Source organism: Syngnathus typhle, linkage group LG9 (assembly GCF_033458585.1).
Source record: "Syngnathus typhle isolate RoL2023-S1 ecotype Sweden linkage group LG9, RoL_Styp_1.0, whole genome shotgun sequence".
Classification (NCBI taxonomy): domain Eukaryota; kingdom Metazoa; phylum Chordata; class Actinopteri; order Syngnathiformes; family Syngnathidae; genus Syngnathus; species Syngnathus typhle.
Window position 1 is genome coordinate 13,984,659 of NC_083746.1, and position 14,515 is coordinate 13,999,173.

At 43.1% G+C, this 14,515-nt stretch overlaps 1 protein-coding gene across 11 annotated transcripts in view; it reads right to left on the reverse strand.

The window, feature by feature from the left end:
* The window catches only part of ifngr2 (interferon gamma receptor 2), a 149,637-nt gene that overhangs the window by 116,143 nt on the left and 18,979 nt on the right, over positions 1-14,515 (reverse strand). For 7 of the 11 annotated variants that reach the window (XR_009715716.1, XM_061286754.1, XM_061286751.1 and 4 more), the window contains exon 2: positions 6,027-6,141. The exons of 1 other annotated variant lie outside the window; for it this stretch is intronic. Coding sequence is in view for 8 of the 10 variants with exons in the window: in XM_061286754.1 (XP_061142738.1) it covers positions 6,027-6,141 (115 nt within the window). In the remaining 2 variants the exon portion in view is untranslated. The remainder of the gene's footprint in view (positions 1-6,026; positions 6,142-14,515) is intronic. 3 more of the 11 variants (XR_009715717.1, XM_061286752.1, XM_061286750.1) reach the window with 1 other exon arrangement.

A 14,515-nucleotide genomic window follows, 5' to 3' on the forward strand; every position in this document is an offset into this window, starting at 1 on the left:
CAATGTGGGAATCGAACCCACTACAGGAAACTGGCTCGGGTTGACATTGCCATTAAGAATGAATGGGGAAATAAAAGGCACAGATTTTCTAATTACTTAAAAACGGTAAATGTTATGAAGGGGAAAAAAGGTGGCAAGCTTGCCATGAATTTTTGGAACGTGTGAAAGTTTGAACGAGGTGAATCGGTTGAAGCATGTGGGAGTAGTTAGATGTCAAAAAAGTGGGAGGAATAAGTTGTTTAATAATAAGAATAAAAAAAATAATAATAATAAAGTAGAATAACAATGTGTGAAGGCCTTCGCCTTCACACAATAAAGTAGAATAACAATGTGTGAAGGCCTTCGCCTTCACACAATAACTAGAATTGCAATTTCGGAAGAAATTGCGTGTGAAGGCGAAGGCAGATGTTAAGTTACAAACGTTAAGCGTTAAAAATGATGAGCGGGAAGAATACAAAGGGCAAATAGATAATTGTGAAATAAATGGGAAAATGTTACAAATACATGTTACAAAAAGGTACAAATGATAAGCGTTAAAAATGAAACGTTACAAATGTTACAAAAAAGGTACAAATGATAAGCGTTGAAAATGATAAGCGGGAAGCATAGAGTAAAATAATTAATGACGCCCAATGTGGGAATCGAACCCACTACAGGAAACTGGCTCGGGTTGACATTTCCATTAAGAATGAATGGGGAAATAAAAGGCACAAATTTGCTAATTACTTAAAAACGGTAAATGTTATGAACGAGAAAAAAAGTGGCAAGCTTGCCATGAATTTTTGGAACGTGTGAAAGTTTGAACGAGGTGAATCGGTTGAAGCATGCGGGAGTAGTTAGATGTTAAAAAAGTGGGAGGAATAAGTTGTTTAATAAAAATAACTAGAATTGCAATTTCGGAAGAAATTGCGTGTGAAGGCGAAGGCAGATGTTAATTTACAAACGTCAAGCGTTAAAAATGATGAGCGGGAAGAATAAAAAGGGAAAATAAATTATCGTGAAATAAATGGGAAAATGTTACAAATACATGTTACAAAAAGGTACAAATGATAAGCGTTAAAAATGAAATGTTACAAATGTTCACGACAAAAGTTACAAATGATAACCGTTGAAAATGATAACCGGGAAGGATAAAGAGTAAAATAAATAATGACGCCCAATGTGGGAATCGAACTGACGCGGGGTTTGATACCACTCGGGAAAGCCGCTCGTGTACTGGAATCACTTGTGTTTCCCACGAGCTAATTGGGTCCCTTACTATGTAGTGGTTGAAATTGGTTAATGTAATGAATGTGTTTGTTGAATGCGAATGCGTAATCAAAGTGGTGGAAATTGCTTAATGTAATGAATGTTGAATGCGAATGTTAGTTACAAATGATAAGCGTTGAAAATGATAAGCGGGAAGAATAAAGAGTAAAATAATTAATGACGCCCAATGTGGGAATTGAACCCACTACAGGAAACTGGCTCGGGTTGACATTTCTATTAAGAATGAATGGGGAAATAAAAGGCACAAATTTGCTAATTACTTAAAAACGGTAAATGTTATGAACGCGAAAAAAACTGGCAAGCTTGCCATGAATTTTTGGAACGTGTGAAAGTTTGAACGAGGTGAATCGGTTGAAGCATGTGGGAGTAGTTAGATGTTAAAAAAGTGGGAGGAATAAGTTGTTTAATAAAAATAATAATAACTAGAATTGCAATTTCGGAAGAAATTGCGTGTGAAGGCGAAGGCAGATGTTGATTTACAAACGTTAAGCGTTAAAAATGATGAGCGGGAAGAATAGAAAGGGAAAATAAATTATTGTGAAATAAATGGGAAAATGTTACAAATACATGTTACAAAAAGGTACAAATGATAAGCGTTAAAAATGAAATGTTACAAATGTTACAAAAAAGGTACAAATGATAAGCGTTGAAAATGATAAGGGGAAGGATAAAGAGTAAAATAAATAATGACGCCCAATGTGGGAATCGAACTGACGCGGGTTTTGATACCACTCGGGAAAGATGCTCGTGTACTGGACACACTTGTGTTTCCCACGAGCTAATTGTGTCCCTGTCTACATACTGGTTGAATTTGGTTAATGTAATGAATGTGTTTGTTGAATGCGAATACGTAATCAAAGTGGTGGAAATTGCTTAATGTAATGAATGTTGAATGCGAATGTTAGTTACAAATGATAAGCGTTGAAAATGATAAGCGGGAAGAATAAAGAGTAAAATAATTAATGACGCCCAATGTGGGAATCGAACCCACTACAGGAAACTGGCTCGGGTTGACATTGCCATTAAGAATGAATGGGGAAATAAAAGGCACAAATTTGCTAATTACTTAAAAACGGTAAATGTTATGAACGCGAAAAATACTGGCAAGCGTGCCATGAATTTTTGGAACGTGTGAAAGTTTGAACGAGGTGAATCGGTTGAAGCATGTGGGAGTAGTTAGATGTCAAAAAAGTGGGAGGAATAAGTTGTTTAATAATAAAGTACAATATCAATGTGTGAAGGCCTTCGCCTTCACACAATAATAAAGTAGAATAACAATGTGTGAAGGCCTTCGCCTTCACACAATAAAGTAGAATATCAATGTGTGAAGGCCTTCGCCTTCACACAATAAAGGACAGGAATAACAATAGTGTGAAGGTCTTCACCCTCACACTAATAAAGGACAGGAATAACAATAGTGTGAAGGTCTTCACCTTCACACTAATAAAGGACAGGAATAACAATAGTGTGAAGGTCTTCACCTTCACACTAATAATAAAGGACAGGAATAACAATAGTGTGAAGGTCTTCACCTTCACACTAATAAAGGACAGGAATAACAATAGTGTGAAGGTCTTCACCTTCACACTAATAAAGGACAGGAATAACAATAGTGTGAAGGTCTTCACCTTCACACTAATAATAAAGGACAGGAATAACAATAGTGTGAAGGTCTTCACCTTCACACTAATAAAGGACAGGAATAACAATAGTGTGAAGGTCTTCACCTTCACACTAATAAAGTACAGGAATAACAATAGTGTGAAGGTCTTCACCTTCACACTAATAATAAAGGACAGGAATAACAATAGTGTGAAGGTCTTCACCTTCACACTAATAATAATAAACGTGGATCTACTGTGTACTTTTATGCAACTTTACTAGCAGAGTCCTCACAAAATCACGCGAACAACACAACATGAGTAATGTTGTGTTCAGAGAGAATCCGGTCCATTTTTCAAAACAAAAGGTTGTTCAGACTCCATCCATCCATCCATCCATCTTCTTCCGCTTATCCGGGGTCGGGTCGCGGGGGCAGCAGCTTCAGGAGGGACTCCCAGACTTCCCTCTCCCCAGCCACTTCATCTAGCTCATCCCGGGGGATCCCAAGGCGTTCCCAGGCCAGCTGAGAGACATAGTCTCTCCAGCGCGTCCTGGGTCGTCCCCGGGGTCTCCTACCGGTGGGACATGCCCGGAACACCTCCCCAGGGAGGCGTCCAGGAGGCATCCTGATGATATGCCCGAGCCACCTCATCTGGCTCCTCTCTACGTGGAGGAGCAGCGGCTCTACTCCGAGTCTCTCCCGGATGACCGAACTTCTCACCCTATTTCTAAGGGAGAGCCCGGACATCCTGCGGAGAAAACTCATTTCGGCCGCTTGTATCCGGGATCTCGTTCTTTCGGTCACGACCCATAGCTCGTGACCATAGGTGAGGGTAGGAGCGTAAATCGACCGGTAAATTGAGAGCTTTGCCTTTTGGCTCAGCTCTCTCTTTACCACGACGGACCGGTACAAAGTCCGCATTACTGCCGACGCTGCACCGATCCGCCTGTCGATCTCGCGCTCCATCCTCCCCTCACTCGTGAACAAGACCCCAAGATATTTAAACTCCTCCACTTGGGGCAGGATCTCATCCCCGATCCGGAGAGGGCATTCCACCCTTTTCCGATCGAGGACCATGGACTCGGATTTGGAGGTGCTGACCCTCATCCCGACCGCTTCACACTCGGCTGCGAACCGCTCCAGTGAGAGCTGGAGATCACGGCCTGAAGAAGCCAACAGCACCACGTCGTCTGCAAAAAGCAGAGACGCGATGCTGAGGTCCCCAAACCGGACACCCTCAACGCCTCGGCTGCGCCTAGAAATTCTGTCCATAAAAACTATGAACAGAATCGGTGACAAAGGGCAGCCTTGGCGGAGTCCAACCCTCACTGAGAACGAATCCGACTTACTGCCGGAAATGCGGACCAAACTCTGGCATCGATGATACAGGGACCGAACCGCCCTTATCAGTTGGCTCGGTACCCCGTACTCCCGAAGCACCCCCCAGAGAACCTCCCGAGGGACACGGTCGAACGCCTTCTCCAAGTCCACAAAACACATGTGGACTGGTTGGGCGAACTCCCATGCACCCTCGAGGATCCTGCTGAGGGTGAAGAGCTGGTCCACTGTTCCACGGCCAGGACGAAAGCCACACTGTTCCTCCTGAATCCGAGGTTCGACCTCCCGACGGACCCTCCTCTCCAGCACCCCTGAATAGACCTTCCCAGGGAGGCTGAGGAGTGTAATTCCCCTGTAATTGGAACACACCCTCCGGTCCCCCTTCTTAAAGAGGGGAACCACCACCCCAGTCTGCCAATCCAGAGGCACTGTCCCCGATGTCCACGCGATGCTGTAGAGACGTGTCAGCCATGACAGCCCCACAACATCCAGAGCCCTTAAGAAATCCGGGCGGATCTCATCCACCCCCGGGGCCTTGCCACCGAGGAGTTTTTTAACTACCTCAGTGACTTCAACCCCAGAGATTGGAGAGTCCGCCTCAGAGTCCCCAGGCCCTGCCTCCACAATGGAACGCGTGTCGGTGGAATTGAGGAGGTCTTCGAAGTATTCTCCCCACCGACACACGACGTCCCTAGTCGAGGTCAGCAGCACGCCATCTCCACTGTAAACAGTGTTGACGGAAATAATGCAGGTGATTTAATCTTTCTTGAGTGACCTGGTACCAAATTATTCATGGACCGTACCGGTCCAGGGGTTGGGGACCACTGCTTTAAATGACAGTTGGGACTTTTTAAACCAAGTACAATCCACTGTGCAAAGTCAAGCGATCCAACCATTTTGAAAGAAATGTAGCCCATGCATACATGAAGCATAACACTTATACACTTATAGTTTAGACCAGTGATTCTTAACCTGGGTTCAATCGAACCCTAGGGATTCGGTGAGTCGGTCTCAGGGGTTCAGTGGAGCCTCTACGTCCGAGCACACCTGATTTATTGTGTAAATTTGTGATGCCGCATACCGTTTTTTTCATGTATATTGCGCAAAATTTAACAAATTTATTGTCCTAAAATCTGGGGTGCGCATTATACATGTGTACAAAAAAGAAAAGAAAAAAATTATTATTATTATTTTTTTTTTTAAATCCGGATATGATACGGAGGCCGCCATTACAGATGCGCTTTCTTCTCTGCTGTTCACTTCAAACACGCTCCATACGAACACAATGCTCTCGTATCAGACGCTTGCTCGATCACCTGCTCGTTTGCTGTCACAATGTACCCTACACAAATCCAAAACATTTCTTCGCTATCGAGTTTGCAAGCGCATGCGCAGTGATACTGACCGGCAGAATAACATCCGGTTGTTCCCAAAGATGATCTTTTTTCTGAAATAATTTTACGTTTACAGACTTAAGTAGGAGTCCAAATTTGGGTGCGTATTATACATAGGTACAGGCTTTTTTCCAGCATCGACATGCCATTTTTAGGGTGCGTATTATACATGGGGGCGCATTATACATGGAAAGAAACGGTATCTTGTAAAGGAAAGAGCAGAAGTCACACTGATTTGCAGGTAACAAGGTGATGTTTATGCACGGCTCATTTTGTGCACCAGTAAAAAAACATCTGTCGAGAATTTGAAAAAATAAAATTTAACTAAAAAGGGGTTTGGTGAATGCGCATATGAAACTGGTGGAGTTTGGTAGCTCCAACAAGGGTTAAAAACCACTGGTTTAGACACTCATACCACATACCTGCTGTACCTCACAGTGTAAGTGACAGTGCTCTCTTCTGAGGCAGAAGTCCACGTCACCTGCCAGTTATCAAACAGGACATCCTGTGGCAGAGCGGGCAGAGTTTCACTGAATACTGTGGAAGATGAAAAATGAAATGTGAGATTTACTCAAATAAACTACCAGATTCAATCCAAAAGGCTCATTTTCAGACTGAAGACCTCAAGTCATTGGGAAAACAGTAGAGCATGACCAGATTGGACCAGCATGTTGTGTTCGAACATTTTCTGATATTGCTTTTTAATGCTGCTGTCAGACTACACAAATGTAGCCCGATAATGAGCCGACTGACGTGTCTTGACGTGTCGTAGCTCGTGTGGATGGCTAACGACCACTTCAACAAAAGTCTGGCATGTCAGAATTTTTATTATGAGTTGACATACTATACAACTACATTCTATACAACCCATATTGAAATGTTTTGACGTGTCATAGCTCGTGTAGTTTTATTATTAGCCGACAGACGTGGCGCCGATATTGAGTTGTCTTGACGTGTCGTAGCTCGTGTGGATGGCTGGTGTCTGGGATGGCTAACGACCACTACAACAAAAGCCTGGCATGTCAGAATTTTAATTATGAGTTGACATACTATACAACTATATACTATACACAGGGATGAGAATGGCAAATGTGAAAAAAACACTGAAAAGTAGCCAGGGGTCTGGGGGACTGACCGGGGGTCTGGGGGGGTCCGATGATATATATATATATATATATATATCATTAAAGATTTATTCTTTAACAATATCCTGACAATATCCTGACAATATCATGACAATAGCGTAACATTAGCTTACATGTAACATCATGTTACTTTCTAAACCCACATGCTCGTAAAAGTAAAAGAGTACCTTTGTGTTTTTTTGTTTCGAAGTGTTCCTTAATGTTCCTAGTGCTGCGACCGCCACAGCTGATCATATATTGACAGAAAATACACAAAACCTTCCCGAGACATCTACTTTACGGATATGTTCCATCAGGCACGTGGTTACGGACTGTGTTCAGAGTTGTACAATGACGCTGCTCTCGAGTCATGCCCATCTAAAGCAGTTCTTGATCTCGTTCGGCTTGTCTATTTCCCTGGCACGATCCTCATGCTGGCAAAAACCTTTGCTGAGTAGGCCCTAGATCAGAGGTGAAAACAGTTTGACTTGCGGGCTGAATTGGGTTCTAAATTTTGACCGGGGGGCCGAACCAGGAGCAGATGGATGTAGTGTTTGGGTGAAGTAATAAAAATGACATAGAACGGTTATCGCATAAAAGGTTTCTTCTTTTATTAGGTAGTAAAGCATGGATATTCAAAAAAAAGCTTTTTGAAAACCAATGCATTTATATTAACAGCATTCAAAAAATATTTCACCAAAAAACTGCTATCGGTGATTCTCATTAAATACAACACTGGTATTATGAATAATAGGTTCCATCACTTCAGCGCCTGCAGGTCAGATTTATGAAATATGATCATCTAATGAGGTGAAATCACATCAAACGGCAAACATTCTGACCAAATACATCATCTTGAAGAATCAGTGAAAGAATACATCTAAATAAAGTAATAGAGTCAATAGTATTGTTGGTCTCTCTTTTTTGCTAGTGCATCATGGTCTGGAGTAAAATTTGTCAGGGTAATTCTTAGGATAGAGCCGAGGTGTCGGTCCGTTAACCTAGATCTGTGAAGGGCTTTGTTGACATTCATGTGGCTGAACGTCGAGCCAAATTGTCCACTCTTTTTTAACATTCGTCACTCAGTGTCCACCTTTTCTTTCCTTGAGCCACTCATTTTAATGGAAGGATTTGTGGGTGGCATTAGTGTAAAACTGTGTCTGAAAGCTCAGTGCGCGAATTACGAGAATGCTGACGTCACAGCCCACACTCGAAATTCGGCACTGATGGAAATAGAGCGCGGAGTGCGCCGGGTCTGTACTACTTACACCAGCTCAGTGGGCTAGTGGTAGAGTGTCCGCCCTGAGACTGGAAAGTTGCGGGTTCAAAGCCCGGCCGGCTCATACCAAAGACTATAAAAATGGGGCCCATTGCCTCTCTGCTTGGCACTCAGCATTAAGGGTTGGAATTGGGGGGTTAGATCACCAAATGATTCCCGAGCGCGGCACCGCTCCTGCTCACTGCTCCCCTCTCCCCCAAGGGATGGATCAAAATCACACGGGGATGGGTTAAATACAGAGGACAAATTTCACCACACCCAGATGTATGTGTGACAATCATTGGGACTTTAACTTTAACTTTAGTACATACACGCACTTGTGAGTGTGTACCGAGCTTTCTGACACGGCTTCCAGGAGTAAATGCGTGGGCGGGCGCTACTGGGGAAACATGGTAATTGCAGGGACAATGACCCCAAAAAAAAGTTTAATAATACAATTTATTCAGGTTGGGGGGGGCCGGATTAACCGGCCCCGTGGGCCGAATGTGGCCCGCGGACCGTAGTTTGCCAATATCTGCCCTAGATCTATCTGATTAAATAACTCGTCTACAAGTGATAAAAACCTAATCGCAAATTCACATTGTGGTGGTGTAAAAACACTAGTTCTCCGCGCAAGTTAACAAGTGGAAATGATGTTACAAAAGTAGCGCCAAAATGCTGCCGAAAATAAGGCGGATGTTGTCGCATCACTGCTGCCAGTGCTTTACAGAGGCAAGCCGATTTCAGTACTCACAATTTTGCCTTGAGATGTGCCAAAAGATGCCGTGGCGGCGGCTGGGCGAATGCTCGCGAGTCCCCGAGGCTAACGTTGCCCAGCCGCTTCCGTACCCCCCATATATATTAAAAAGAAAATCGCAACGGATTTACACGATTCTCGAAAATGATACTTTCGACGAAAAAAAAACACGGAAATCCGCGGCGCCGCGGAAAATTCTTATCCCTGTATACAACCCATATTGAGTTGTCTTGACGTGTCATAGCTCGTGTAATTTTATTATTAGCTGAAAGACGTGTCGCCGATATTGAGTTGTCTTGACGTGTTGTATCTCGTGTGGATGGCTGGTGTCTGGGGTGGCTAACGACCACTACAACAAAAGTCTGGCATGTCAGAATTTCCATTTGTTTTTAATTTTTGACATAAATTACGACGTCCTTCAAGTGGTTCGTGGGCATTGACCAATAGGAATACAGTCCGCTCCTACTTATGACGAGAGATTGAACATGGCGCACAAACAAAATGGCATAAAAAAAAAACCTGACTAATCTGATCTCAAGCGGGCCACGATATGAGGAACTGTGCCTGAAATGTCCTCAGCTAATAGCTGATTAGCAAACGTGGTATCATTAAATAAATTTGTGGCCTCAAGTTCTTTTGGGAGAATAGACAGTCTGTAGTGCCTGTTAAAGGTCTCAATACGGGTTGAATGTGTAAAGGTTTTTTCAATGTATTAGTACCCTCTGTTGGTGAACGTTAGAAACTACAGTCATTTGGTGATGGACTATTTTCATGGTAGTATGTCTCTTTCTCTCATTGCCTTTTCTGAGTTGTAGAGAAAAGCACACATGCACGTAAAGCCTCAGTTGACATGACTGGCAGGTGCTTGTCCTGCTGGACCTGCGCCGATCGAGTGAATGTTGTTAGAAGCACACGACGATTGGACGGCGTCTGGTTGGTGACATATCCCACAGCGCGACTGTCGTGAACAACGAAAAAGTCGCGTAGTCTGACAAAGGGCATAATTAAATACAATTACGAATTATAGGAAGAACGAAGATTGCACCAAGCAACCTTAAAACACAAAGTGGTCAGGGTTTACCCCAGAAAACTTGCTAAGACTGGTGATAGAGAAGCTAACTTGGCTTCATCAAAGATATTTAGGGTGCGTTCGGACATTCACTCTGACATCCGTGCATTACTCAAGCAAGTGTGTTCAGAAAGGTAGAGTACACTCTGCTCTTATTAATGTATGAACACAACCAGCACCGGTGAACCGTGTCCCCAGTGGGAGCGCCTCCGGTGCGCACTGGCACTCCATTTATGGTCCGTGCTCAGGGCAAATTATCTAATGTACCTTTCATTTTTCGTCAGTGTACTGTATTTATTTTTGATTAATCATAGTAAATGATAGTTTGTACAAAATAAGTGTACAAAATGCTATGCTCATCTGCTTCGATGACGCGAGCTCGCTGACCTGCTCGTCAGCTTGCCTCATCGTTCTGCTTTGCCATCATTTCAGCCCTCCTTGTCTCCTTTAAACTTTGTGCGAGCCCGTGTTGGGTTTGGTTGTGCTGCCTTGTTCATGACAAAAGGAAGTGCAAATCAGACATGCTGTCGATTCTGCTTGTTAGGGTTTGCAGAATATCTTCATCGTATGATTATGTTGGGATGTAACCTGTAATAATTTAACTAGCTTGTCCTGTCTAGACAAAAGTAGTTGACCAAAGTGCTAAGATATTTTCAACTGATTGACTAGACGCAGAGGAAGCAATCAAAGTTGCTTTGTTTACAGAAAGTCGTAAAAGGCCCCCTGCTATGCTTTGATCAGCAGGGGAGCGGCTTCACCCTATCCTGTGTGTTCCCACACCCCCACTTTCAACCCCACTCTGTTTCTCTCAATAAATATGCACCTGAAAAGGCCTGAGTCAGACCTCCATTCGACCATTGCTGTAAGCACAGCTATGAATGGACTCTCCGCCTGCAGGTGTTTGAAATGACTTGCTTGACTCCTGTGTGGTTCTTGCAAAATAAGTTAGAGTGAGCACCACCCTAACATTTTGGTGCCGAAACCCGGGACCCTCATTCCCGCCATCTGGCTGACGGAGGAGGACGTGCTGTATTGTCGACAAGCCAGCGTCCTTTAGGGGGACCTGGAAAAGAAAGTCCTGGGAAGAGAATTTCTTCGCTGGGCCAGCATCTTAGGTCTGCCTTCGTCTGCCAGAGGTGGATTGATGGGTTCCGGCAGTGCAACAGACCAGGGATCAGGTAAGTTAAAAATGGCGTGGTGAAACGCGTAAAAGGTGCACGGGAGATAGCATGGGTTCAAGTCCCAGGGGAAGAAACAGGCTAAGGAAAGCAGAGCTTCTTTTTCGTTCATCGAAGAAGTGCGTAGATTCTTCTTTGTCTGTTTTTCCAAGCTGAGGGATCTGGCTTGGGTTAGAGTCCCAGTGGAAGGAACGTGCTAAGAAACACGGAGCTTCTTTTTTGGTAATCCAAAAAGAGTGTAGATTTTTCTTTGTACGTTTTTCCGGCCAAAGAACAGCTTGGGTTCAAGCCCCAGTGGAAGGAACGGGTTAGGAAAAAGAACAGAGCTTTTTTTTCTTAATTGAAGAAGGGCGTAGATTCTTTTTTTTTGTTCGTTGTTCCAAGCTGTTTGTGTGGTTGAGAGAGTGCAACCGGTAGGATAAATTGACTGCAAAGAGAATTTGGTGGAAGGTCAATTTAAACCTGCATTGAGGATCCTCAAAGAAAAGAAGAAATTGTAAAAATTGTATAAACCTAAAAAAACGAATTATGATGGGAAATAAGAACGGTAAATCCCTAGCTCTTGAAGGAGATGAGAAGTACATGGCAGGTAAATTTCTTAATTGTATGCAATAAATGCCAAAGTGGAAGAAAAAGTATGGAGTAGAAGGGAAGTTGAAAGTTGAAGTGTGGAAGATAGTGGTTGATGTTTTGGAGGAGAGTGTAGATGGGACGACAAAGGGACAGAAAAAGAAAAGGAAAGAGAGAGAGTTGGGTTGTGCTGGAATGTGGTTGAAAGCTTCACAAGAGAGAAGAGAACACATTCAAGACACAAAAAATGGAAAGATAAAAAGTGATGAGACCACCATTCAATTAAGATTTGGAAAATAATTCTGGGTGCAAAGTGGCATCCCATTCGATGATGCAGCTGAGAGTGCTTATCTGCAACATCTTAGAAATGCGCTCCTCACTGTTTCACCCCCCGACTTAGGCAACTGGGTGAGAAAACACTTGGTGGAAGCAGACGCTGCTTGTGTTGCGCCGATTTAGAAAAGCAAATGTTCTGATGTATTTTATCTAGATGATGGTAATGATCTAGATGAAGATACAACGGTCTTCTTCCGAAGTTCCCAAAGAGGCAGAGGAAGAGTTAGAGACCAACAAGGCCGCAGGCCGCCATTCGATTCAAACTCCAGCTCAAATTTGGACTGTTGGAACTGTGGGAAACGGGGACACTTGCCAAGAGTGTGTCGTCGTGTAAAACAATACCAATCAAAGGGTGGAGGACGAGGCAGAGCCAAATTTTCAACATGTCAAGCCCATCCCCCCTTTTCTTTTTTTGACCGCTCATGCTAATACAGAGACATTGTATGCTACATTTAATAGAAATTATTGATTGGTTGTGTTGTAAGAATATACACATTTCTATATGCGAGCTAAATCTGAGAGATTGAGTTCTTTAAATTGGAAAACAAAGGAAAGATTCTGATTAATTTGCCAGCAGTTTTTTTTTTGTGTGGAGTTTTTTGGATTGGTGGATTGTTCTATCAGGAACCTTGAGTTGAAAATTGTATATGAATGTTGTGTGGAGAGCTTGGATGAATTGGGACCAATGTGATAGAAAGACTCCTTTTTGGAGGCTGTGTGTGAGATGCAAATGAGCATTGATGACTGAATGCCCGACTGAAGGGAAAATACAGGTTAATTGGTTGAAGTTGTTGGAGACTGCTATGGGCAAGTAGTTGAGCGACTTTGAAGAAAGAATGATTTTGAGTAAGTTAGATGCTAGGGAGGAAAGAAAAAAAGAAACAAATACAAACAAAAGAAAAATAAAGGTTGCTTTTGACAAGAGTTGCAAAGAACAGACGAAGAACAGACCTTGACCCAGCATTCGCGTTTGGCAGTCGTCAATGTGGTTCCAAGACCTGCGTCTTGTGGTTTGTCATTTGTAACGTTTGGCTGTTGTGATCCTCCCAAACAGACATACCGTTTTTTTCCGTGTATAGTGCGCAAAATTTTACTAATTTATTGTCCTAAAATCTGGGGTGCGCATTATACATGGGTACAAAAAAAAAAAAAAAAAATTTTTTTTTTTTAATTTTTTTTTTTTTTTTTTTTTTTTTTTAAGTCCCAATGATCGTCACACACGCAGGGAGGCAATGGGTCCCATTTTTATAGTCTTTGGTATGGTCTTAACTAGGCTGGATGTAATTATTTTTGTTGGCGTTGATTTCTCCGACTGCCCGTAAACGCACCACCGCGCTTTGTGCGCGCACGGGACAGCAAACGAGCAGGTGATCGAGCAAGCGTCTGATACGAGAGCATTGCAGTCGCATGGAGCGTGTTTGAAGTGAACAGCAGAGAAGAAAGGCAAAGTGTTGTGAAATAAAATGCACAGAACGGATGCGCAAGACACGTCAGCTATATAAAGAGCGAGAGTTGTTTTCTTCCTATTAGTTTCAATTCACAGTTTAATTAGCAGTTTCAATCAGCAAATAACAAAATGCGTATTACAGGTAATATTTTATTTCACAACACTTTGCCTTGTTCCTTTGGTCTCTGCTGTTCATCCTAAAACACAAAGGCGCTCTTTAAGCAATGCGACAGTGAGCGCCCGGCGCGCTGCGGTTGCGCGACCGCACCAAATTAAGCTCCCTGCGCAGTGCGCACTGAGGTCCACTTAAATTTTAGAAAGTACATCAGGACTTTAAAAATATCTTCTAAATTTCAGCGACGGCTCTGTCACACTAATCGACCAGCCCGGTGCAGTTGGGCGGTCGGCGGCGCGCTACGGTTGAGCGTTCTCTCGCACGCTTTCTCTCTCGCTCTCTCTCGCTCTCGCACACACGCAAACCGGATATCATACGGAGGCCGCCATTACAGATGCGCAGAACGGATGAGCAAGACACGTCAGCTATATAAAGAGCGAGAGTTCAGTTCTCTACCTAAATCCGTATTACAGGTAATATTTTATTTCACAACACTTTGCCTTGTTCCTTTCTTCTCTGCTGTTCACTTCAAACACGCTCCATGCGCACGGAGCGCGGTGGTGCGTTTATGGGCAGTCGGAGAAATCAACGCCAACAAAAAAAATTACATCCAGCCTAGTTAAGACCATACCAAAGACTATAAAAATGGGACCCATTGCCTCCCTGCGTGTGTGACGATCATTGGGACTTAAAAAAAATAATAATAATAATAAATAATAATTAAAAAAAAAATTAAAAAAAATTCATAAAAATTGGGTGCGTATTATACATGGGTACAAGCTTTTTTCCAGCATCAGCATGCCATTTTTAGGGGTGCGTACTATACATGGGGGCGCACTATACACGGAAAAAAACGGTAAGTGATTTGTGCTTTTGTTGTTTGTTGTAATTCGTTTGTGGGAGGGCTGCTGGAGCTTGCTCCTCCAGTGTCTCACCTGTGCCTTCTTGCCTTCCATTGTCTCCTCTTAGACTGGACTGTGGAGGGGGAAGTGTGGTATTGTGGTGTGAAAAGGGTGTAGGAGCCGGCTCCTGTGGTGATTGGTATTGTAATTTGATT